The sequence below is a fragment of the Leptosomus discolor genome, chromosome 16, assembly GCF_034619465.1.
Source record: "Leptosomus discolor isolate bLepDis1 chromosome 16, bLepDis1.hap2, whole genome shotgun sequence".
Classification (NCBI taxonomy): Eukaryota; Metazoa; Chordata; class Aves; order Leptosomiformes; family Leptosomidae; genus Leptosomus; species Leptosomus discolor.
Window position 1 is genome coordinate 6,380,751 of NC_141406.1, and position 23,155 is coordinate 6,403,905.

The 23,155-nt window shown below is 43.2% G+C and overlaps 1 protein-coding gene across 4 annotated transcripts in view; it reads right to left on the bottom strand.

The window, feature by feature from the left end:
• CLTCL1 (clathrin heavy chain like 1) overlaps window positions 1–20,584 on the bottom strand; it is a 35,623-nt gene extending 15,039 nt beyond the window's left edge. For 3 of the 4 annotated variants that reach the window (XM_086474352.1, XM_086474354.1, XM_086474351.1), the window contains exons 1-14: window positions 20,543–20,584; window positions 12,213–12,420; window positions 7,818–8,086; window positions 7,385–7,546; window positions 6,463–6,576; window positions 5,115–5,288; window positions 4,635–4,832; window positions 4,072–4,272; window positions 3,799–3,951; window positions 3,020–3,142; window positions 2,128–2,265; window positions 1,760–1,924; window positions 1,182–1,362; window positions 650–813 (exon numbers count right to left, since the gene is read on the bottom strand). In XM_086474352.1, the coding sequence (XP_086330478.1) occupies window positions 650–813; window positions 1,182–1,362; window positions 1,760–1,924; window positions 2,128–2,265; window positions 3,020–3,142; window positions 3,799–3,951; window positions 4,072–4,272; window positions 4,635–4,832; window positions 5,115–5,288; window positions 6,463–6,576; window positions 7,385–7,546; window positions 7,818–8,086; window positions 12,213–12,420; window positions 20,543–20,584 (2,292 nt within the window). Of the gene's footprint in view, window positions 1–649; window positions 814–1,181; window positions 1,363–1,759; window positions 1,925–2,127; window positions 2,266–3,019; window positions 3,143–3,798; window positions 3,952–4,071; window positions 4,273–4,634; window positions 4,833–5,114; window positions 5,289–6,462; window positions 6,577–7,384; window positions 7,547–7,817; window positions 8,087–9,741; window positions 9,754–12,212; window positions 12,421–20,542 lie in introns of all 4 variants that reach the window. The other variant, XM_086474353.1, reaches the window with a different exon arrangement.
• Between the last annotated feature and the right edge of the window lie 2,571 nt (window positions 20,585–23,155).

Sequence of the window (23,155 nt, forward strand, 5' to 3'; positions counted from 1 at the left end):
CCTTAGCACTAGAAGTCACAATACATTCAAATTTAAGACTGCCAAGCAGACAACTGACTTCAAAAGCAAGTTACCCACTGTGAATACTATGCAGCCAGTCAGTTGAGTTTCAAGTTTAGGCTCTTCACAAAGTGCCACATTAGGCCTATAGCTCTAGCTGCAAAATAACTATCAATTCAGAAGACAGTTGCTGGGCCAAGAACTTAACAATGTAAAATGAAGTGGCATTAAAATCCCATTTTACCAGTCACAAAGCATGCAAAGTGTTGTAATATAGGTTGATGCCAGTTTAATAAGCTTTTTCTAGTCAATATCCTTGATAAAACTGCTGCTGAATACTTCAGCATAGTCTTTCCTTCTGCCATTCACCTGTTGTTAGGGGACAACATATTCATGAGTTTGATATGAGTTATATCACATAGGCTAGTTTTAAAGGAATAGTGAATTTGGGCTTGTTTTCCCAGAGGTGGCCTAGAAGGACCTATTACATGCCTGGAATAGGACCAGACTCCTATTCCAGCTACCCAGTAGACTACTTGCAATCATGCCAGCTAAACCTTGAGTTGGTATTTCCCTCCATTAGAAGACTGTAGGTCTGCTGCTAAGCAAACATACAGAGGACTGCTCAAACCATTGGACAGAACTTTACCTTCAGAAAGTTCTTCACCCGTTCTGGGTTATAGCAGTTACTTTCACGACAGATTCTTTCCACTTCCTTTATTTGACCAGTCTTGCAAGCTGCTTGGATGTACTTGAAGTGAACATCTGGATCTTGGCTGAAGTTTACAATGGAACCCAAGAAATAGAACAGTCCTAGAAAGTGTCACATGTTTTTAAGATAGTTAGAAGGGTAAGTGAAGCAAGTGCAGACTGTTACAGGCTTCAGCCTGTGACTTTAGTTCAACCCTGCTGAGAGAATGGCTTTCATTCAACTGCAGGAAAAATCAGAAAGATTTTCCCCCTTTTAGGTTTCATCTTTCTTTCTGATCTTTACTCGACAGGGTTAAGAAACTACCTAGAACAAAGCTACCCCTAGAACTCACTGTGATGAGCTCACTTTGAGAAATGCATCCCAAGGTCCAGCCATGTGGCAAGTACTTCTCCCATAAAAGCTACAATCCTTACTATTAGCTTCAATCAAGTAGCGCTTCCAAATAAACTGCTTCCCTCTAATACTGTACCTTCATAGCTTTTGAAAGATTCAAAAAGCTCCACAAGAGACTGGGTACCAAGTTGCTCATGGTATTTAGAAGCAACTTGCACACAAAGCTGTAGGTTTTGCCGAATGTTGGCTGACAGCATGGCACGCAAACACTCCACAGAGTCTTCAACTGAGAGAGAGCCAAAGAAGTTCACCAGCCACTGCAAAGAGAAACAAATTTTACTCAGTAGCTTACACAGGATTTGACTGACTTCTAAAATGGGGCAACTAGCCAGAGTTTCTACCCCAGCTACTAGAAGTCTTCTATGTGTTAAGACCAAAGACTTAAAGAAATACACCATCTTCACAACTACAAAAATGCAGTTTGGAAGTAAGATTTGAATGCCCACCTGGGAAACTTAGGTCAGGTTTAAGTCACACAAGTACAGGTTATTGTTTAATCATTAACTGGACAAATATTCTTGAATCACGGGTACATGTTGCTACTTTGGTACCCACAAACCATCTTATAGCAGCTGCAGGGATTTTAGCAGCTGGAGAAATGCTAAAGAGTGTTCACTTAAGCTTTCGCTTTCTTACTCCGCACAACAGACTTACCTCAGGATTCAAGAGGTGAGTATGAACGACAGCACGTTTAATGTCATAGAGGTCTGTGTAGTGTTCCAAAGCTCGCTGGAGCAAGCCTGCCTTTTCACACAACTGGGCAATATGAGCACGATCGTAGTGTGTAAACATTTGGTTTCCAAGAATGGCATCTGCAACCTAGGAGGTTACATTTCATATTCAGACTGTCAGAGAATCACAGCAGCTCAGCCTAAAAGTTGTTGAAAAGTCACAGCAGTGACTCAATAGTCTTTGATGTTGCTCAACTACTTACAGATGTTAGTATCAGACGTCATATTCTTGTGCAAGCCTACTACTGTCTCTCCTTCCCTTCCTGGAGGAACTAGGTTAAGAGGTCTTACCTGTGGGGCGTGAATCAAATTCATTTCCAGGAGACGAGTCTGAAGGTGGCCTTCTGCAGGGCGGTTATTTTTCAGGGCATCCAACAGAAAGGACGTGCACTGCTGAATAAGACTGTTCTCCATGAACACATCCACAATCTGTTGAGATTGGTCAAGTCAGAGAAGGGGGTCTATATACACACATGCATATTATCTGTATATACTAATGGCCTGGCTAGAAGAGGAGCTCATCACAGCACCTGGCATGCTGTATTCCCTTTGTTTTCATAGGATTACTACCGAGGTAATAGAAAGACAGCTTTCACTCTTTGTTTGCTTGTTCTCAAGAATGTAAGCAGCGCATTACTTTGACTTATTATGCCAGATTTTGCCACCCACTCTATTTAGTTTTAACACAGCATGCAAAACCCATCCCTTCTTAACTTTTCTTACAGCAACTGTCCCAACAAGAGAGACTTTAAGCAGCTTCAATTATTTAATAATGAAAATTGTTGCCTTATTTCTCTGTCCATTTAATCAGAAGGGGCCACTGGCAGCCAGCACTCAGCTTAGGCTTATTTGTTCATCTTCCTGTAAATTCTCTGCATCGGAAGAGTTAATGTATGCTCTATTAAAGCCAACAATAGGACAGCAACACTCTATTGCTTAGGCTAAGACTGGGGCAGATTCGCTATCAATATTACAGCAGTACCCCAGAAAGCTTCCACAAGAACTCGGGAGCACACTTGCCTCTTAAAACCCCATGGTAACCATACTTTTTTGACTAGAGTAGTTCAGTCACTTTTCTAATCAAGCCAACTAGAGACCTGAACTGGCCTTACCAGTCCCCAAAATGGTACTATGCTATTACCTCTGTCTAGAAAGAGATCAGTACTCTTGTTGTAGGCATCACCTGGTTAATGTTAGCCAGTGGCTCCTCATCCTGTACCAGCATCTGAGAGAACTGCAGGCCTTGCTCTGGACTGACTCTCATCACACTTCTTAGTAAGAAGATCCAGTCTGGGGTATAACCAACCTAGAGATTTCAGAAACAGTCATGTATGTCTGGGAAGCTTTACACATCTTTTAAGCCTTCAGATTCTTTAGCATAGGCACTATGAACTGCTGTGAGGTTGCCATGCCCATCCCCCATCTTCCAGGAATTCTCAGACAAAAGCATTGCTTGTCTGTTGACACAGAAATTCAGTATTCACCTACTTAGTAACTGAACTTGCACCAGGGCATTTCTCTTGCTAGGTAAGAAAACTGCTAGGAACAAATCTTTCAACGGTCTTAAGGCACCATCCTAAACTTAAAAGCGGACATCACACAAATGATTTTGTGATCTGTCTAAAAAAACACCCCAACAAAAAAAACCACCCCACCCCCCCAAAAAACCCAGTCTTATGAGTTCAGGAAGAATCTTATTTTTATTCTCTAGAATAAGCTTGAGCCAGTCCATTGATTTGATAGTTTATAAAATTCTGGATGTTCTGAATTTAATTTTTTGCAGACTGCTCAGACATTAGTAACACACTATGATTTGCACTATGACAAACAAAACATTGTTTCTCCATCTTACCTACTTATCAGTTTTAAGTGACAGGAATCAGACTTATCTTACAGAAGATAGCTTGAGAATGCACACATTAAACATAAGATAGTCTAGCAGTTTGTGATAAACAACTTTACCTTTTTAGCATACAGCACTATTTTCTGGAATTGACCAGTTTCAGCAAAGCACTGAATCACTTTGTTTGGCACATTAGCACGAAGATAGACACTGAGTGCAAGGGTTGGGTCAGCTGTCTTCACCAAGTCTCCCAGCTCCTCTGAGCACTCCAGCTGAAGTCAGAAGTGGTATTTTGTCAAGCAGAATAATTCAGAGATGTATCAACAAAAGTATTGTTCACACTCCATTGCTAAAAGGCATCAGAATTAAGCTAGTGTCATGATCAAGCCTACCTTGTCTTCCTTCAGCCACTTCTCCAGAAGCTGCTTGCGGCCCTGTTGTAGGACAGGGCGACAGAGCTCAAGAGACTCAAACTTGTTCAGCTGTCCCTGGTCAAGCAATATTCCAAAGTACTGCAGCAGGGGAGAAGCCTGCCCAGGCTGAGCTGGTACACTCTGGAACTTCCTGATGGTATCACTGGTACGTAGAATTCCCTGAAGAGGCACAAGATAGAGAGAAGCAATGTTTAATTAGTGAAGGGTTGACGCTATTAGTCAAAAAACAGCTGAAGCATCTACTCTTCAGGGTGGAGATCTTCATCAAACCAAGGACATTCTAGCAAGAAGTCAATGGCCACAGCAAGTCCAGTCTACGGTTGTAAAAGCAGAACAGACGCTCCTTTATGGGACACAGGAGAACATATTAGTCAGAACAACTGTACTGCAGAGAACTAATGATAGTATTGCAGCACTTGGGTTTTTGAGTGTCAAGTACTGAAATGCAAGCGAGCTAAGCAAGTGCACTAAGCTAAGGCAAATCCCCATGACTTCTCAGCTTTACCTTTGGAGTTTTTTACCTTTGGTGCAGATGCAGCTACTTTAGCAGCATCCGCGTAGCTTCCTTGAGCAAACAGTGTGTTGAACTTCCTGGCAAATAATTCCTCTGCCCCAGCTAGATTACTACGTATAGCCATACGCAGTCCCAAGTCAGGATTCTGGAGAACATTCGTAGCATAGTTCACTATATTGTCTTCCTCAACACATACTGAAAGCACCTGGAAAGGACAAAAAGGCATATTGAGGAGTACTGTCCTTTCCACAACGACTGTGAAATATAGCAACCAAATGGCTATGCAGCCCATCAGTGAAGTAGTAGATCATTAAAAAAACTAAGTTCCTCCCCAGGCAGTTCTGTACTAGGAGAGGTTTAGAAAACTGACTAATCATATAGTTATTTGCTCCCTTCCATGAGATTTGTTGCATCAAGTCACTCACTAGGTTTGTTACATTCCGTCTGAGCTTTAGAAGGCTCAAAAACAGAATGCTGGATTTGTTACCTGTCCTTTTTTGTTCACACCAATAATGCCTGAGGTAGGTTCATGAGGAGCTGTGACAAAGATAGTATCAGCACTAATACGGTTCATGTAGATGCACACTCCAGACTCCAAATCATACATGTGAATATATCCATACTTGGTGATCAGGTAGATAACACCATGCTTAATTCCGATCTGCCAAAAGATGAGTTTTTATTAGTCAAGACCAAGACAACAACAGCTAAGACAGCTGCCTTTAGCCTAGCCACAAGACAGTACTGCAGTGACGTGCCTTTGCACTGACACGAACAACAAATATAGCTTCAGGCTTCTTCTGTACAGACTGAAAGCAAAGAATAGCTTTGCTGGCTATTTGGAGCCATAGCTCCACTAAATAGAGAGGTTGAAGGGAAATTAAATTCTTTTGCAGCAAAGGACATACTCATCATCTTAATGAGCCAGGCTGAGGGAAGAAGTTTGGGCATAATTAGTATTCTAGTCTAGATATGTCAGTACAAGTTTCTGTTCAGAATTATTAATGAGACAATCCCACTCTCTTTCAACAAGGCCTACCCAAAGGACCAGCAGAATCTAAACCACACTCAGCTACTGAGTACTCCAGTTTATACCTATCAAGTCACTTAAACTGGGGAGGCTTTCAAGCCAAAACAGTCTTCAGACAACAAAGTACTTTCTCTGTGGAACAAGTCTTCAGATGTTTTGTTAATTAAGCCTCAAGCTGAAGTACAGAGCCTCATGAATCCTGCCATGTAGACAGCTTGCTTTGTTTACCTTAGTTTAAGGCATCTCTCAGTTCATTTATGAAGCTGGTCTATCAGACTGGTCAGCAGTTGCATGCTCTGAGACAGCTTGCTCATTACACAGTTTCTAGTCCTGCAGACGTGCTAAGCAAAGTTTGGTCTGTCCAGGCAACCAGCTGTATTCTTTCCTAAAGAACCTCATGTTAATGTTCTAAACGATGTTTTCTGTGCTGCTACTACAAGAGGTATGCTGATATAGGACTCCCCACTCCATTTGTCTCTTACAGTGAGATCTAGTGTATCAATAGCCAAAGCAATGTTTTTTGAGGGGGTCTTTTGTTGTTGTTTGGGGGTGGGGTGTGTTTGGTAGGGGCTTTTTGTTTGTTTAAATACAACCTTAAGTTGACATATACAGACAATTACTGGAACAGCCTATGTATTTGTGTTTGTGTTATTGTTTTAATATCCAGGCTACCTCCCACAAATCTATACCCCTCCCAGCACTAGAAGGACTGACAGCAAAGCACTAGTAGAACCCATTCTTTATGACAGAAATGGCAGCTACTTGCTAGGCTATAAAGTTGATTTTTGGAGAGTCAAACATTTACCTGCATTGCCACAGGAAAGTCTGTCTGTGCCTCAGGTGGGAAAAACACATCAACAGCTTTCTTAACAAATGGTTGATTTCCAGTAGCTGGCTGACCTACTTCAATTATGTGTAGCTAGGAAGAAAAGAGTACATGTCACAGGATTGCCTGCAAGTACAGCCACATGAAAGAAGTTCTTCTCTTCAAACATGCTACTGAAGTCATCTGCCACGCTTGGCTGATGATTATCTGCCCAATCCTGAACCACAGTCTGGGGAGCTCTACTCCAGATATTTATCAGAGGAACAACTTTTCTAGAACTTGATAAAATAAAAACCAGGAAAAGATCAAAAGAAAAAAAGAAAAAAATATGCTTTCTATGTAAGCAGACTATATTTCTATTCAAGACAACTTGTTCAAGATGTTTTGAGTGAGACTTGCCAATTCATCAACAATTTCTCGGGACAAGACTGGAAAGCTCAAGACATTTTAGCGTTCCCTCAGCTCTTTGCAGACTGCTCAGCAGTTTTAGTGGAATTCAGTAGCAGCCAAATATGCTATCAGTTTGACACAAACAACCTACCTCCAGCATCAAGGCTTATCTAGTCTCTTTCTGTACTGAATTCAAGACCTAGGAACACTGCTTAATGACTTAACTTCACAGAAACAAAAAGCCACGTGGGTATAAACTGATGCTTTCACACTCTGAGCTCAGTTCTCCGTGCATCTACATTTGTTCTTATATCTCAGTTTCACCCAAACAACTCAAGACTTTTTGCAGTTTCTATCCTACTAAAAGAAAACCTTTTGATGCTGACCAAACATGCTGCACACGTGGTTCCCAAGCTGTTCTTCAGCAAGCATACACTAAACTGTGTGATCATTGAAGTTATTAGCACACATTTCTGCTACAGCAGAACAGCAAAACAGTTGCAGACTTTACCTTGCCCCCTGCAGGACTCCTTACGGCAAAACAAAAGAGGGTAGAAGGTTTGGCATTTCCCTCTATTTTAAATTCTGCAAAAGCTGCTGCATGGCCCTCTATAGGTTGGGAGACTTTTCTATCAACTGAGTACAGCTGCATTGCACCAACTACACGATTTTGCTAGAAAAAAGAAGAAAGGTCAGCTTTTAGAGATAAGATTTCAAATGTTTATAGTGAGACCTTTGGGACAGTAAACTAAAAAGCACCAAATACCTCTCATCCCCTCCTCCAACACTTTAATTGCATTAAAGGTCACATTATTTCTACACAAGATATTTTTGAATTTTTGATCTATAGAAACCAAAGTTAAGAAACTATAGCAGCTATTAAGTGAAGTGGGGCCAGGGCTCTCCTGATTGTTTTCGTAGCATGCTGTTTCCAGGTAACTTACCTGGGCTGAAATTCCTATCAGCAGCAGCCATTTTTGGTGCTCATCTGTTCTGTAATTGATGATTTGGCAGCCCGCGAGACTAGCATGCCTGTCAAACATCTTTTGGGGTTGTGATTCTCCCTCCATGCTCCAGTGGTAGACTGCCGTCTCTGTCACCAAGGCAACTGTATTCACAGATATCCATTTCCAGAAGATCACTTCTTCTGCCATTGTGTGGGCTTTCATTTTACTTTTCATCTCAATGTTAAAGATCTGAAGTGTTTTCCCAGCTAGTACGACAAAACCCAAGAAACATCATAGATAGATTAGCACAACGGCAATCCTGTAGTCTATCTATTTACAAGCACCTTGTTTAACCCACTATTCCAGTGATGTCACAGACAGGATTACTGTCCTACCACATCTGAGCCCCCTTTGATACTTGACTCTTACCAAACAGAATCCCCTCCCCACCCCCAACACCTCTATCATCCCTGAAGCAAAAAAGTCTACTTCTTATGGACACTTACACAGACACTCCAACAGCTGACAAGCATAGACATTTTAAATAACTGTAAGCTGTAGTTAAAAGACAGTCTAAGCTACAGAGCTTGTGTAAACTCTGATTTAGGTTGCAGCACTGGTAGGTGTCTAGTAGATGTCATTCAGTATAATTAATAGAAAGAATGGCTCCAGTTTGTGTCAATTTAGTAGCTGCTATAGATGACCTGGACTGAGTCCAGCAGCACGAGACTTGCAACAGCTCTTGAGATAGCCAGAGACCACAGCTTCCATTCTGGTTTTCTGTTGAACAAAAACTGCACATAACTAGGACATGGATAGGCTCTGTGCAATGGTAATACAACAAGTGCTTATTGAAGAGGACAGTCAAAAGTTCAGAAAGATTACAGAAAGGTTTGGAGCTTTAGTTCCCATTAAGGTTACTACTTCATGATTTAGGTAACTATATTGCAGGTTTAAGCTTGACTTCAGTATTTCTTTTAACTACCTAGCAGCTAGTAAGGGTAGACTTAAAACTAATGGTAATTGAACTAACCTATAAAGACTAAGGGACTCCCTTTCATAAAATCAAAGTGATATTTTACTTCACTGCAGATGAGACTACTCAGCCCTAGGAATATTGTTTTCTGTTCACAAGACACCCACTCAGACTGCTACAGTATTGGCTTGTAATGCCATTATTTCTATCCACACTTCAGAAGTGTTTTCACTGCTAGTAACACTTCTGACTGTCAAACTGGTAGATGTTTTTTCTACTGGAAAGTTTTGATACATGAAAGCTGCTGGCCACTGAGGAATCATTTTCAAGAGATACTAACCCCAATTTAATATGCATCTCAGATGCTCTATAACATTTTAACATTATTTATGCAGTCAGTTGATCATATTAGCTTAATGCAGTACCAAGAGACAATGCAAGACTTCAGAGCTACCACATGCAGCATTTATGCTCCCTGGATTAACCGCATAAAGAACTGTTAACCTGATCAAGTAGTTCCTAGGACAGCTTACTAACTTTCCTGGGACCAAAAGCAGCCTGTTTCTGACCACCTTGCTCTGCATATGCAGTTACTGTATTATACAAATGCAGTAAGACCAGGCCTAATGCCAGCTGTAAACTGATAGTTAGAAACGGCTATTTACTGTATTGGACAACAATTTGTCCAGCAGTGGACTGGTGCTATCCAGGCACTGATTTTAGTACTTCCACGCTGTGCACCTTGCATACAGAAGGCAGACAAGTAGTTCTGGAAGGGCTCTAGTCACCATCTAAACAGGAATACCAGTATGTTCATCAGAAACTGCTCCCAAAGTCAGTCTTCCTGACAAGGAAGCAGGATGTCCTTCCTAGTTTTAAGAATGTAGAAGAAACCAATAAGCTACTAAATTGAGCTAAAAGCTCATGCTTGTCTATTTTCTAGACTAAATTTGACTCCTGTGTTACAGCTGGAAATGGCTTTAGAAGCTTCATCAGCCAGCTAGCTCTGGATGTTGAGGGCCACAGGAGCCACAGCAATACAATTTAAGTGTGGCAACACAAACTCAAACTTCAGAACTCTAATCCGTAATTAAACTACCAAAAAAAAAATCTGATATTTGGACTGAGAACAGCTAACTACAAAGTCATAGTGAGGTCAAGTGTGAGTTTGAGTCTAATGTCTACTTGAACAATTTCTTAGGCCAAGATCTGAGACAAAAAGCCACTCTTACCCAAGTTTTTCTGACCAAGCTACCAGACTGATCAGTCTACTTAGACTATTCTCTACAGGTGTAGTCAAGTAAGCAGATTCTTTGAACACTGGCACAAGAATTTACGTTTCAGTTCACTGGAGCATGAAGTTTCTCCATTCCACAAAGAACAGAAGCACCCCTGAGTGCTACATTCTCCACTTATACCAACTGGGGAGTACTTAGTACAGAGCAAAGCAAGAGAATCATGAACACAAGGACAAAGCATAAATATTGGTACATCAGGAGAATGCCACATGCAATCCAGAAATGAAATTGTGCATACTGTATGTCAGTTTAAATCAAGAACCATTTCATTTCTTTTTCTGAGGGTGGGTTTGTATGTTTATTGCTCAATAATCCTCAGATTATGAGCAACCCCCAATCATGGCACACCAAGTTACAATATGCAATACTTTTGACTACTGAAGCCTCAGTCAATCAGCAGGGAAAGTCTGGAGTGACAGACTGACTTAAGCCACACCTTCAGTGCAGTCCACTGTAGTTCTGTTGGTTATCGTGGGTAACAACATATTGGTTAGGTAGCTCTATTCATCCTCTTTTCTACCCAACCCTTTGGTCATTAGATTATTGATAGAAGAGATCATTAAGTTTTCAACACCTGACAACACAACTCTGCATGTCAATGTGACATCATTCACTCAACCTTATCTCTTCAGGGGACAGGCTTATTCACTCTGCATAGACAAAACGATACTCCTTTTCAGCAAGTCTTTACACTGGCAAGAATAATGCTATATTCTTCAAAGCTGATGATAATCCATTTAGTTATAGGTTAGTTTTAAAACCAGATGATATAGTTTCCCTTTTAAGAGATAGATGAAGCTCTGCTAGTATAGAGAAGGCACTTTCCTTGCCAATATGGTTTGTTTAAAGGGGTCCAAGATTAAGGACAGTGAACTCTTAACAGATCTGAAGATTTTTCATTGTCACCTTTACCCACATCCCAGGTAAGGCAGTCCTTTGCAAGATGTATAAGCATCTTAGCTGAACCATAGATTCAGCTGAAATCAAACATTAACAAATTAGTTTTCTCCCAATGTCAGTATAAGCCCGAGATCAAAGTCAAGAAGTAACAGGTTTTATGCCAGTTCTGAGGACAGGTATTTCTTGGACCCCTAAGTAATTTCACCATGATTTTTCACAATAAAAAACACAGAAACAAATAGCACACAGGACATGCTAGCAGAGGTCTCTCATAAAAATATGGCAGCTTGGTTTTGTCTATCAACTGTACTTCCATCATATACACACACACACACAAACATTAAGAGCACATTCTTCTCCTTCACTTGGTACAGTCAATAGTCAAAGCAGCCACATGGTTAGTAACAAGCCAATGGAGAATGTTTTCACTATTATACCAGTTGAGGACTAAGATCCCCCACCTGGCTATGAAGTGAAGTGTCAAATGGCTACCTTAAAGTTCAGTACTTTTTATGAGATTAGACCATTCTGTACTACCAAACATAAAATGTCATGACAAAGTTCACTCACCATCTGTTTAGATAAGATGCAGGAAGAAAAGTACATAGTCAGTAACAGTTACTGAAATTAAATACCAGAAGTTGGTCATTTAAGAAGAGAGCCAGAGATGTTTTACAAGTTATTTCTTTGAGTTCAGTGCTACTTAAAGGCAGTATCAACACCACAGGTACTGGTAAGCAATGGTCTTCTATCTGCAAGATCTCATGAATGCCAAACTTAACATGCTTGTACACTCAGACTTCCACAGTTACTGGCCATCCTTATGACATTTTGTTGGTATCTAGTAAGCTCTTCAGAGCTACAAGAAAGGGTCAGTACAGAGCAGAGAGTAAGAATGGCTTTTACACCACTATTCATCTTTACAAGTGTCCATTATGTTTACAACACCTGTTTAAAGGGAATGTTGACCTGGTCCTCAGTGAGGATAGGAGGCTGCAGTGCCAAGCCCAAGCATCTCACACCTACTTGGAGGCATATCATCCAAAGATCACTGAAAAATACGCTGCCAAAATACAGCATGCAAGTTCAGGCAAGAATTCTTATCCTCATATACATTCTTCTTAGAAAGTTTACATAAATCTTAAGCTTAAGATCATACATAAGCAGTATTACAACTAAACAGTAGGTTTCATACTGCAATAATAAAGGGTTACTCACCTTTTAGTGCAATTACTTTAGAGGCTGGATTCATGATGGCACTTTCGGCAGAAATTGGACGTCTGATGGGTGTTGTTGGATCACTCATGTCAATTATCACTACTTGTGCCTGCTCTCCCACTTTCTCCCTGATGCATATGAACTTGTCAGACTCCATTGTTAGGGTACTGAATCCAATGTTTGCTGGGTTAATGCCCAGATTTTGGAGCTAGAAAGACAGAAGAGAGTGCTTTACTACCCTTCCCATATTGAAGGTCTAACTTAAGCCTTTATACTGCAAGTCTAGTCTCCTCCACAAGGAAATGCAAAACTGGCATATTTCTCTGACAAGACTGCATATTATGGAACTACAATTTATTTTCTGATTCTCTTTGTTCCATAGGTAAAAAACTACACAATTCTTAGCATTCAAGTCCTAAAGACATTCCAAAATTGTGCTATTGATGCAACTAAAAGAAGTTTTAACTTAAGCGTTTATTGCTTAATCTGCTTCTAGCAATGTGATAGGCTGTGTACTACCAGTACCATCACTACCCCAGACTTAGCAAGGTTGGTAAGTTTGATATTACAAACTTACTAAGTGGTAGAACTAAAAGGTACAGCACCAGTGGTTTTTATGGAAAGAACCAACTACCCTTATGTAACCCACTCCTATTTTATAGAATAAAGTCTACATAGTAGGTCTCAAATGGCCTGTTTTTGCAAGTGGACTTGTTCATCTTGCTTCTTGGAATCTAATTCTTACCGATGGAAGGCAAGAAAGATGTGTTAAAATAAGCAGCCATTCCATCTCTCCTTGCCCAAGATGTCATGCCATTTGGCTCAATAACAAGTGCAGGGGTTTCAATGCAGGCCCCCTCCAGCCTTATATCCAACTCTCAAAACATAACTTGTGCTCAATCATATGACAGTAGGGACAAAGCATTTGATCTTAATGTAACTTAAAAGTCATCTTGCGCCACTGAATAGACTGCCCTAGAAAATGGCTATTTTTCATTTTCATCCTTTTGTGGTAACTTTGTTCCCATTCACTTCCAATTCCAGGTTAACAGGAGGAGGTGGCAGTGAACGTGTATCACTGTTTCTACTGGTCTGCAGTAAATCTGATTTACCTACACAGCACACCCCAGCTCGGTATGTATGCAAGCTGCGTTTCATATAACAGGAAATGTGACAAGCCTGAGCACCTGCTTTATGCCCCAGAGCAGCGCTTTTCAAGCAGAGGAACTGTATCAGCTTCGCTGAAGCTTCTTAAGGGATTAACCTATATTGCTTTTCAGTGCATTGCAAGTAAAAAAATGACTGCCCTCAAGGAGACAGGATAGAAACTACCACCAGCACCACTGAGTCGCTAACACTCCTTACACATACCACCAGGACCTTCATACAATAGACTAAACCCCTTGGGCAACAAGTCCCATGACAGTGTCACAAATGCTGTTTTAGTGTGTTTCAATCTGGCTGACCACGGCTTGTAGCTTCTGTAAAGCTACTCGCTAAATCATAAATTGGGTATGTAAGGGAGATACCTAGAAGTGTGGTGAGTCAGGACTGTGCCCAAGAACGCCTCAGGAATTGTTTGTTTTCTGAACAGCTTAGTAATGAAGAGCTATTCAGCTCAGTAACTGCTAATCTTAATGTACTCAAGTTTCACTAATGCAATACAAGCCAAATGTACACATGTGTAAAAAGACGTTTATTGACTCTCAGGAAAACTGAGACCCATTCAGATAACTCTTCACTTTAACTAAAACTAGCAAACTTCAGTAGGTGCTATGCATTCCAAAAGAGAATCAAGGTTTAGGTACAAGAATGCCAGCAGCTGCTTGCAACTAGAGTTTTGGAAACAAGTCTACTGGGCATGCAGATATTACAGGCTTCTGTGTCAGTAAGGAAAGAAGTTTCCACATGAAGACATCTCATGTACTTTTCATACGAAATGCAGAAAGTTTTAGTGCCCAATAAACATGCAAGTTGTAGCTCCATCAGCTTCAGTGACCTTGAACAACAGAGGAATAAATGATGGGCTCTTAATTCCACTGTTCTTGGTCACATGCTCTAGACTGGACAATGCCCACTTACTGTGACAAATCACATGTTCACGTAGTAGACGCTTGGGCATTTTAACCTTGAGCACGATCTGAGCCCATTTACCAATATAGTCCATTCTAAGAGACTGACTGTCACAACAGTGGTCGAGAGATTTAACTGCAGCATCGCCAAGTTCCTAACCTGATTTAATTAATCCAAACTCAGATGTATTTCCAGAGTACTGAAGTAGAAACACAGCCTCTTCAAGGTCTCTTCTGAATTATTGCGCTTCAGCTTGACCTACTCTTCAAGAGACAGCCTCTGGCTATTCATCCTGCATGGCAAGAATCTTGAGGCATTAGCCTACTTGAAGTTCAGCTTTAAGCCCAAGGTTATTCACTCCAAAATCTGGTCTGTGTTGAAGAATAACACTTTGCGTATCTTCAGTAAGGTAAGTAAGATTTTGCATCAAGTTCTGATGTTAAGATTTCCCATGTTAACTGTGACAAAATCTAGCAAAGCTTTCAGAAAATGCAATGCTAAATTATGTATGAGTATCACTGCCATTCTTATTATTAGGGAAGTCAGTCACATCTTTTAAAGGCAAGATGTCAGTACTTCTAAAGGATGGTCATGTGAATACTGCAAGCCTCAGCGAACAATGACAACGCTTCACATTTTAGCAGTCTGCAAATACTGGAGACTGTTCCTGCCATCAGGAGCGACAAGTATCCTCATCAGATCATACATACTCCTGTAACATGCAAGCAGTGCAAGAGGCATATTCCTTACAACTATACATAACATGAGCAGAATTCCTTTACCACCAAATAAAGGGATATCAGCCCACATCACTTCTATCCTGGATGGAATGAACCTGCCAAGACAATCTGGACTATGTTGTTCTAAAGCACCTTCCCCACTTCCTCAAACACAGAATTAAAACTTTATTACAGGAGGTAGCAAGCATTTAGCTATGTATCTTAAAAGGCCTCAGGTGAAGGTGCTATAGGTCATTACTGAAGCTTGTATATATTAACTAAAGATTTTGCAATTTATTTACATGAAAGAGTGAACATCAGGCCTCTCAATTGCTACTAAATTTTCATTTTTTATTATGTTTCTTAGACAAGCAGTACTCTCAAACTAAGGTTGCCTTCTTCCAAAAAGAAGGATTCAATATTACAAAGTCACTCCAGACATTTACCACAGGGATAGCCTCCTTCCATGATTTTACCCCACGCTTTACTTTTGGGTAATCCAGTTAAAGCCTACCAAGTGCCCTCATGTAGGTTACTGTAAGCCTCACTGCAGGGGAAAGGGTAACATTCTGTTCTACAGTAACAGCCTAATGCCTCTCCTATCCTTCCATGCCCTAATGCCCACTATCTACATGTACAGCGTAGGACTATCTTCACTATCAGGCTGAACGAACCAGGTAAAGATTTTTTCACAGATATCTAGTATTACTGCAGGTGGGATTAGATACCAAACTTACTTTTAAGCATCTTATAGATACTAAGAACTTACTGACATGGTAAAGATTAACCTGAGGTGTATTATTTGATTCTCGACCTGAATGAAGATATACAAGTCCTACACATAAGACTAAATACAATTATTAATCTGAGATTTAATCTTTCCCCATTCTACTTTACCAGCATGGTACCATTTGCTAAGAAATGAAGTTGAAATTTTTACACAAGAGTTCTACTAAACATTGGGCTTTCTAATGCATTTCCCTCTCTGTGGAACACAGTGAGCTAGACTGAACCAGCACAGACCAACTCAGACACTGATACTCTAGTGGAAATGCTTTCTAGAGGTGATCAACTATTGTTTTTTAAGCCCATTAGAAAAGAGTAAGTCTTGGATAGAGGCTACAAGTACCCAATTAAACGCCTGCTAAAAGCTCTATACACACACATTTTAAGCATTAAGCAAACCAATAATACAGTTTCTCAGAACTCTTTTACTCACATGACTATATAAAGTTATAATCATATTCAATAAGGATCTATACATAGTTGATGGACATCCCCTCTCAATTGCCCACCCTCACCTCATCTCCTGGTATAGTCTCCACCTTGACAGGTGAGGGACATCAAGGCAGTATACAAGAGCTGAAACATGCAAGACCACCAGCTCACAGGCTTTAGTTGCCATTAGGCTTTCATCTTAAGTGACAGTTACTCCCTACACAAAAATCTGTCCCTCTATACCTGTGATGAGGATTAGATCATCTACCGAATGCATCTCCCTACCATATGTAGGGCATTTTTCAAACCAGTGAGCAAACGTGGTCTCTTCAGAACTGAAGACTTCAATCAAGTCATGATATTTAGCCCTACCTTTTGAATGCGAGCCCAAAAAGTCATTTACAGTTTGCAAATACCCCGAGTGCTTTTAAGTCTACATGTCTAGCCAAAGCAAACTCATGAAAGCAATTACACTTCAGCTCAGTCATGCCTATTGCACAACACATAGTGATTCTTAACAAGACATCTCATTTCTATCCAAATAGAAAGTGTTTTTTTTCCAGAAAACAAAGGATGTAGATTTACTTCCATCATGTTTAAAACCACGATACCTTAACTTCCCTGTGCTGCACCAAGACATAAAACTTGATGTATCAGGAGCATATCATGCACACAAGTTTTTTTCACATAAGTTGGCTGTGCTCGAGAGCCTGTATTAGTTATTCAGCAGAAAGCAGAACCTGGTCTACAGTTCCATGTGCCTATCCACCTAAGGGATCAAGCCCCTGACCGAGGAACACGAGACTTTGTATGAGCAACCATTTTCTCTACAGGCAAGCAGAGATTTCTTGCTAGTGAAAAAAGCTCAAAAGGGGATAAAGACAAGGTTTTAAGAGCAAACCAATGACTAAGTAATGGAAAAGTTTAATTTTAGATCAAGAACACTTTGTACACTGAATTCCAGTAGTATTGCTTCCAGTCCATGTATCAGCATATTTAGTCTTTTACAGCATTTCCATTGTAAACTACAATCCCCCTGGAAGTGTTCAATCTGCTAAATAATTTATAATTTACTCCTCCAACAGAAGCACTAGAGTTAAGAACCTGGTTAAATCACAGTAGCTTAAGTAGTGTGCACTAGCACTTCACTATAGCAGGGCTGGCATAGCTTGTGCTGCTGCAGCTGGGCAGCCACCAGACAGCTAAAAACTAAGTCCTTACCATATTCCCCGCCCTTGCTGTCAGACAAGTAAGACGCAAGTTCTTTATGAATTTGTGAAGACTTACAGCTACAGAGTTGACATCTAAAAGCAACTGTTCAATTGCTTACAGGGAGCTAAACAAACAGGAAGACTCAAGTTCGTTCTCAGCGTGACCACTACCACATCAAGACCTGGTTACCTTTCTCTCACTGCAGCTATTCTCCATCTTTCAGCTCATGCAGGACTTGAACATACAAGTTGTAAGAGCTTCAAATTTAACATGCACTGTGACTGGCAGTCACTTCTTCTGCACAGGCTTGGAGCTACAGTTCAGTCAGAAAGATAACCAGCATAAAACAAGATGAGCTTCACAAGGAATGTAAACAGTCTGCTGATGCCTAGTACTCCTCCAATTTTACGTGGACCAAGATCGCTGTTTCACTTCACACTATCATTTATCCACTTCCAGCTAGAGAGTGGGAGAGAAGAGTTCAGTATTTAGCACTGCAACTTATGTTTAGTTTCTCTGGAGAGCACTTTCTGCACACTTCAGTTCTTCTTTCAGTAAAGTACACAAAACTGTCTCAGGAAGACTCTAAACTTAAGTGAAATAATGTTCTATCAGCAACAGGCTGAATTTGGAATTGAGTAATTACAGCGCTAACAGCTATTCTAACCACTTAAAGCCATATTAATTAAAATGGCTAGAGGTATAAGCAGTACAGACTGACTTAAGGTACAGAAAGATTTAACACAGACTCACTGAAACACAGCACACAAGGAATTGTAACTTTTTTTGGATTTAACATCATAAAGCAATGTAGTAGATCTGTCACACTAAATACGACAATGTAACTGTAGCCAAGCTAATTTCTTGGAAGTAATTTGGGGAAAAGAAAAAGAGAGATTAAAGTGATAAAGCTAAATACGGGTTATAGTGAAGCACTATGAAGAGAAGTGAAGGCCTGATCTTTTAATAAATTCCCTACCAGTCAGCAATAAGCACCACGTATCATTTATTCATGACTCTAGATGTTTACAACACAATATTAAGTTAGAGCTGATAAAACTGTACTGCAGATATCCAGCCAGAACAAACACTACCAGTTCCCACATTCCTTCTGATTTCCCTCCCCACTTATCCCACCACATCGAGACAACTGCAGAAGCAGCACTGAGGAGGCTGACTGCATTCCTGCTCCCAGCTACTGCTCCTCTCAATTTCTGCTTTGGAGCTACTGCACTCCAAGCCGAGAGAAGAAGCAAGAGAGTGAATCGTGAAGACGACTTTGGTCCTATGTCTTAACAGCAGGGGTCCCAAGGCTTCCCCTGCCCCACTATGCAGCTTCCATGCTGGGAAAAGTCCCTCAAGCACAGGTTCAGTCCTTTCAATAAGATCAAATTATTTAAGAGCAAAAGCAGGTGGTAGCAAAAAATAGAGTATGACTTCAGTACAAATCCCTCGAGAAGCTGCTAGCCCCCCACCCAAAACAGAAGTACTACAATGCTAATACTGGTGGTGCTGCAAGACACATCAGGCTGCAACAACAGCCATCACAGAAACATTCATTTAATATGCAAATCAGCACATTACACCTAAGACATTAGGTGTGATGCTCTCCCATCATTACTGTATAGACCGAACACAATCAGCAGGATTGGTTATGTTTGACAGTTTTCAATTGCAAGAACTATATGGCTCTTTCTAAGGAGAATCTGATGTCAAAAACATTTTGATCCCAAGTTTGTTACTTGGGCAGCTGTACTGCAGCTCTTCAGAATTCATGTGAGGTTACCAGAATCACTGTTATATTGGACATTGGCAGGGAGGCAGGGGAAGTGACAGTATAACTCTTCTTTGCAATCTCAAACTCTCTTAACCCACGACAACTCTGAGGAGACAGGTGTGTCTGCTCCCTTGGGCACAGAGATTAGATATTTCTGGGGTTCACCAGCCCCACTACTATTTTTCAGGCTACAGCTCCTTCCAGAGTGACCAAGTCAGTTCTTCCAGACAAGCAGAAAAACACTTCCCAGACGGGAGATGGAAGTGGTAATAAGCATTTCCCAAGCTGAAATGCCTTAAGCATCACAAAGTCCATACTTATGGATGACACCCAGTTCATATATTGAAATGGATGCCCGATTTGACAGAAAGGGGCGGTACAGAGACAGGATGACTTGCCAAGTCCGCTTCCTGTTCTCTCATTCATTTAGCAAATTCCTTTAATTCCTGCCTCAAACTGCATGTTCAGAGATTGCTGTTCTCTCACTCCATTTACAAACCTTCCTCACCACCAGTTCACAAGGAAACAGATAAACCGGTTTGTCTGTGCTGCATCCATTAGTCATGGATCTTTTCCAACGCTGGCATTATGGTTTTCACAGGCTATTAAGAACAGAACTATGTCATTTTCAGGGAGAGTTTTTTGTTAATATTGTTATGTTTGGAAGGAGGGACAGAGGCTGTGCAGCTTCCAAGTCCAAATGGTTTCTTGCACCTCATCTCACCAATTTCCTCCCAGTTCGCAGCTGCACAGAAAGAGGTTGCCAGGAACCTCAGCGATCCAGAGGCTGCTGGTCGTTTAGGCAAAAAAAAAAAAAACAAAAAAAAAAAAAAACAAAAAACCAACCTCGATCCCTCTGCAAGATGAAGGCATCCACCTAAGCTGAGGCGGGGGAGTCCCCCGCGATCCTCGGGGCGAGCAGCCCAGCCCCGGCGCCTCCCCCTCCCCGGAGCGGGAGGTCCCTCAGGCGGCGAGTGACTCTGCACAAATCGCGGCCGCTCCGCACGCCGCGGAGCAGCAGCCCGGAGGATGGATGGACGGACGGACAGAGGCGGCAGCCCGGGAGCCCGCACGGGGGCTGGGCTCGGCCCCGCGCGCCTTCCCGCGGCGCCCAGCGGGACGGCGGCCCCGCACCGGAGGGGAGGGAAGGCGGGACGGAGAGGGTCCCCCCGCCACAGCGGCTGCAGGAAGGGCTCCCGCGGCCCAGCCCGCCCTCCCCTCAGCGCGCCCCCAGCCCCGGCTAGGCCGCGGCCCCCCCACTCTGAGGGACGGGGTGAGGCAGAGAAGGGGGAGCCCCGTCCCTGCGCCTCCACCGCCCCCCCTCCGCTCACCTGGAAATGCTCCTGGAAGCGAATGGGCAGTATCTGGGCCATGGCTGGGGGCGAGCTCCCCGGGGCAGGGGCGCGGGGCAGGGGCCGGCGGTGGCAGCGGGGCAGGCGCCGCTGCACCCCACACGGCGGCGGGGAGGAGGGGAGGGGGAGGCGGCGCAGGCGCAGTGCCCTCGCTGGGATGGCGCCCTGGCGGGCTCGACTCCCTTTTCTGCTTTAGCTCGGGGCCTCTCACTCCGACGGCGGGATCACTCCGCACCTCACCAGCCTGCCAGGGTCCTCAAATAGTCCCTCCCCGCGGCGCTTCTTCCCCTTGCCCCTTCGCCCTCGCCTCTCGCCCGCCCTCACCCCCCGCCGCCTTCCTCTCCCTCCCCGCCGCCTCCCACTCCCGCCGAGTGGCAGGTGCTGGGGAGGGGTCTCCGAGGAGAGGGGGGCTCCTCCCGCCTCAGCTACGGCCAGCGGAGAGAGGGGCGGGAGGGCGTGTCAGAGCCCAGGTATCCTTCCGCTGCAGCCACAGGCACTCACGTGACCCGACCCCCTCCCCGGCAGCGGCGGGAGGGCGCTGCGGCCCCTCACGGACCGGCCCCTCACGGACCTGCCCCGCCGTCCGCCACGCACAGACCCCCCGACAGCTCCCCACAGCCCCGCGGGTCCCCGCCCGCCTTTCGCCACAGCAGGGGCGGAGGTGCCGGCAGTGATGCTCCCCTCAAGGCTCCGGGGCTCCCGCCGTGGGTGAAGAGAAAGGCGGGGGACTCCCAGGCGCTGCCCCGCCGCCCGGCTGTGCCCCGTGGTGGGCACTGAAGGGCGGGAGTCGGCCCCCTCCGTGAGCCGTCGGGCCCCCGGCCTGCCCCAGCACCTGTCGTCGTGGCTGGTTGTGGCCAAGAGCGGTTCTTCTCCTCGTCGGGGTAGGCACCGGCTTGTCCTGGCCGCAGGGGAGCAGAGGGACGGGCGGCCTTTGACAGCCATGGCCCGCGGCTCCGGGCACAGGGTCCAGGTCAGCCACCGCTTCTCGGCAGCCCCTGGGAGCCCCAAGGAGCCCAGCCGGCCCTTGGGCCTGGCTGGGTCAGGCACCATGGCTGCCTGCTGCCCTCAGTCCACCGAGAGATCCTAATGCCACATGGGCCCTGCTGCCTCCTGCCATGCCCGAAGGTGGATGAAGAGTTTTATGACCAGTTATTGGCTATGTTTGAAAAGCCATCCTGCTGTTGGGTCCGGTTGAATTTCTAAACAGAAATGGGGTTCTTTCCCAGAGAGTTAACATCATAAATTGTAAAGTTACTGAATAACCAAGAAGGGTCCAACATGCAAGCGGTAAATCAACACTTTTTTTTTTTTTTAACACTCACTCTCAGTCAGCCCATTAGCATCAGATGAGGGAGGTGAAGGTAACATTACTGCTATTATGTTTCTCCTAAATTACGGTAATCCTTCGAGATGGAAACTGCTGCAGTGTTCCTAGCTCCCCCGGTTTTATCCGGAGCATCGTGTTGTTCACATTTTCCCAGAGAGCTCAGCTCTGGGAAACACAAGATTACAGGAGAATCTCTTGATTAATTTTTTATAAATGAGTTTCTCATGCTGCAGGTTGCAAAGAAAAGCTGAACAAGGAACCCCTGAAGACTCAAAACCAGAAGGCAGGTTAAAATAATTCCAAATATATTACAATTTAAAACCTCATCATTTTTACTTAACCTCATTCATCTTTAATACACGGAGCTGGGAATTACCGAAATTGGGTTAGGTTTCCAAAGGAATCATAGGGATGGCTCTGCTGAGACACCCCGGTTCCTACTGGCACGCACAATCGCAGGCTGCAGCCGTGGGGACCCCTTTGCCACATATGGGAGAACTGAAGGTCTACAGCTGGACTGAGGAAACCCTGAAGAGCCCGTTGAATGTGCCACAGAAGGTGCTGGGACTGAGGTGCCACTAAAGCCCCAGCGCTCAGGAAATCTGGGATCTGTAGCTTTCCCTGAAAGACTCGTGATTTGGGTTAGGCACCAAGATGATCTGTTCTCTCAAAAGCAAGAGAAAATTGAGCTGAGGTGGAGACAACTTTTCTTTATGTGATCTCAAAAGGGGTTTGCGTAGCATCTACTCCATAGGTTCGTTAGTAGCAGTTCATTTACGGTGGGTTAGCTGTACCAATCTCTAAATGAGGGCAAGTCAAAAGTGCTGCAGAGACAAGACCGTTGGTGGGACTTCAGGACATGATCTGTCACCAGCCCATTTCAGTATAATGGACTTGTTCTGGGTTTGCCTCTCTCAGCTGCCCTCCCTCACAATCACTTTATGGATGCTGGTTATTTATATCCAGAGCTCCAATTGCTAGCTTTTGCTTTCTGATTTATAGCTAACTAGCTCTGCTAAAAAAAAACCCCAGCCATAGACTTTCATCATTTATTTCACAAATGAAGTAGGGCCTCTTAAGTAATGTATATCATTATAGGATACATATTTTTATATAGTTTATATTTTAAAGAAAATTGTGACAAAGGAAAGAAGCAACAGGTTTGTCTCTGAGACATATTTTTATTAGCAAGAATTACAAATGCACAAAAATCACCGTGTACGGTGCAATCACTCTTAGTAGTCTGGCACTAAACTGCTGACATG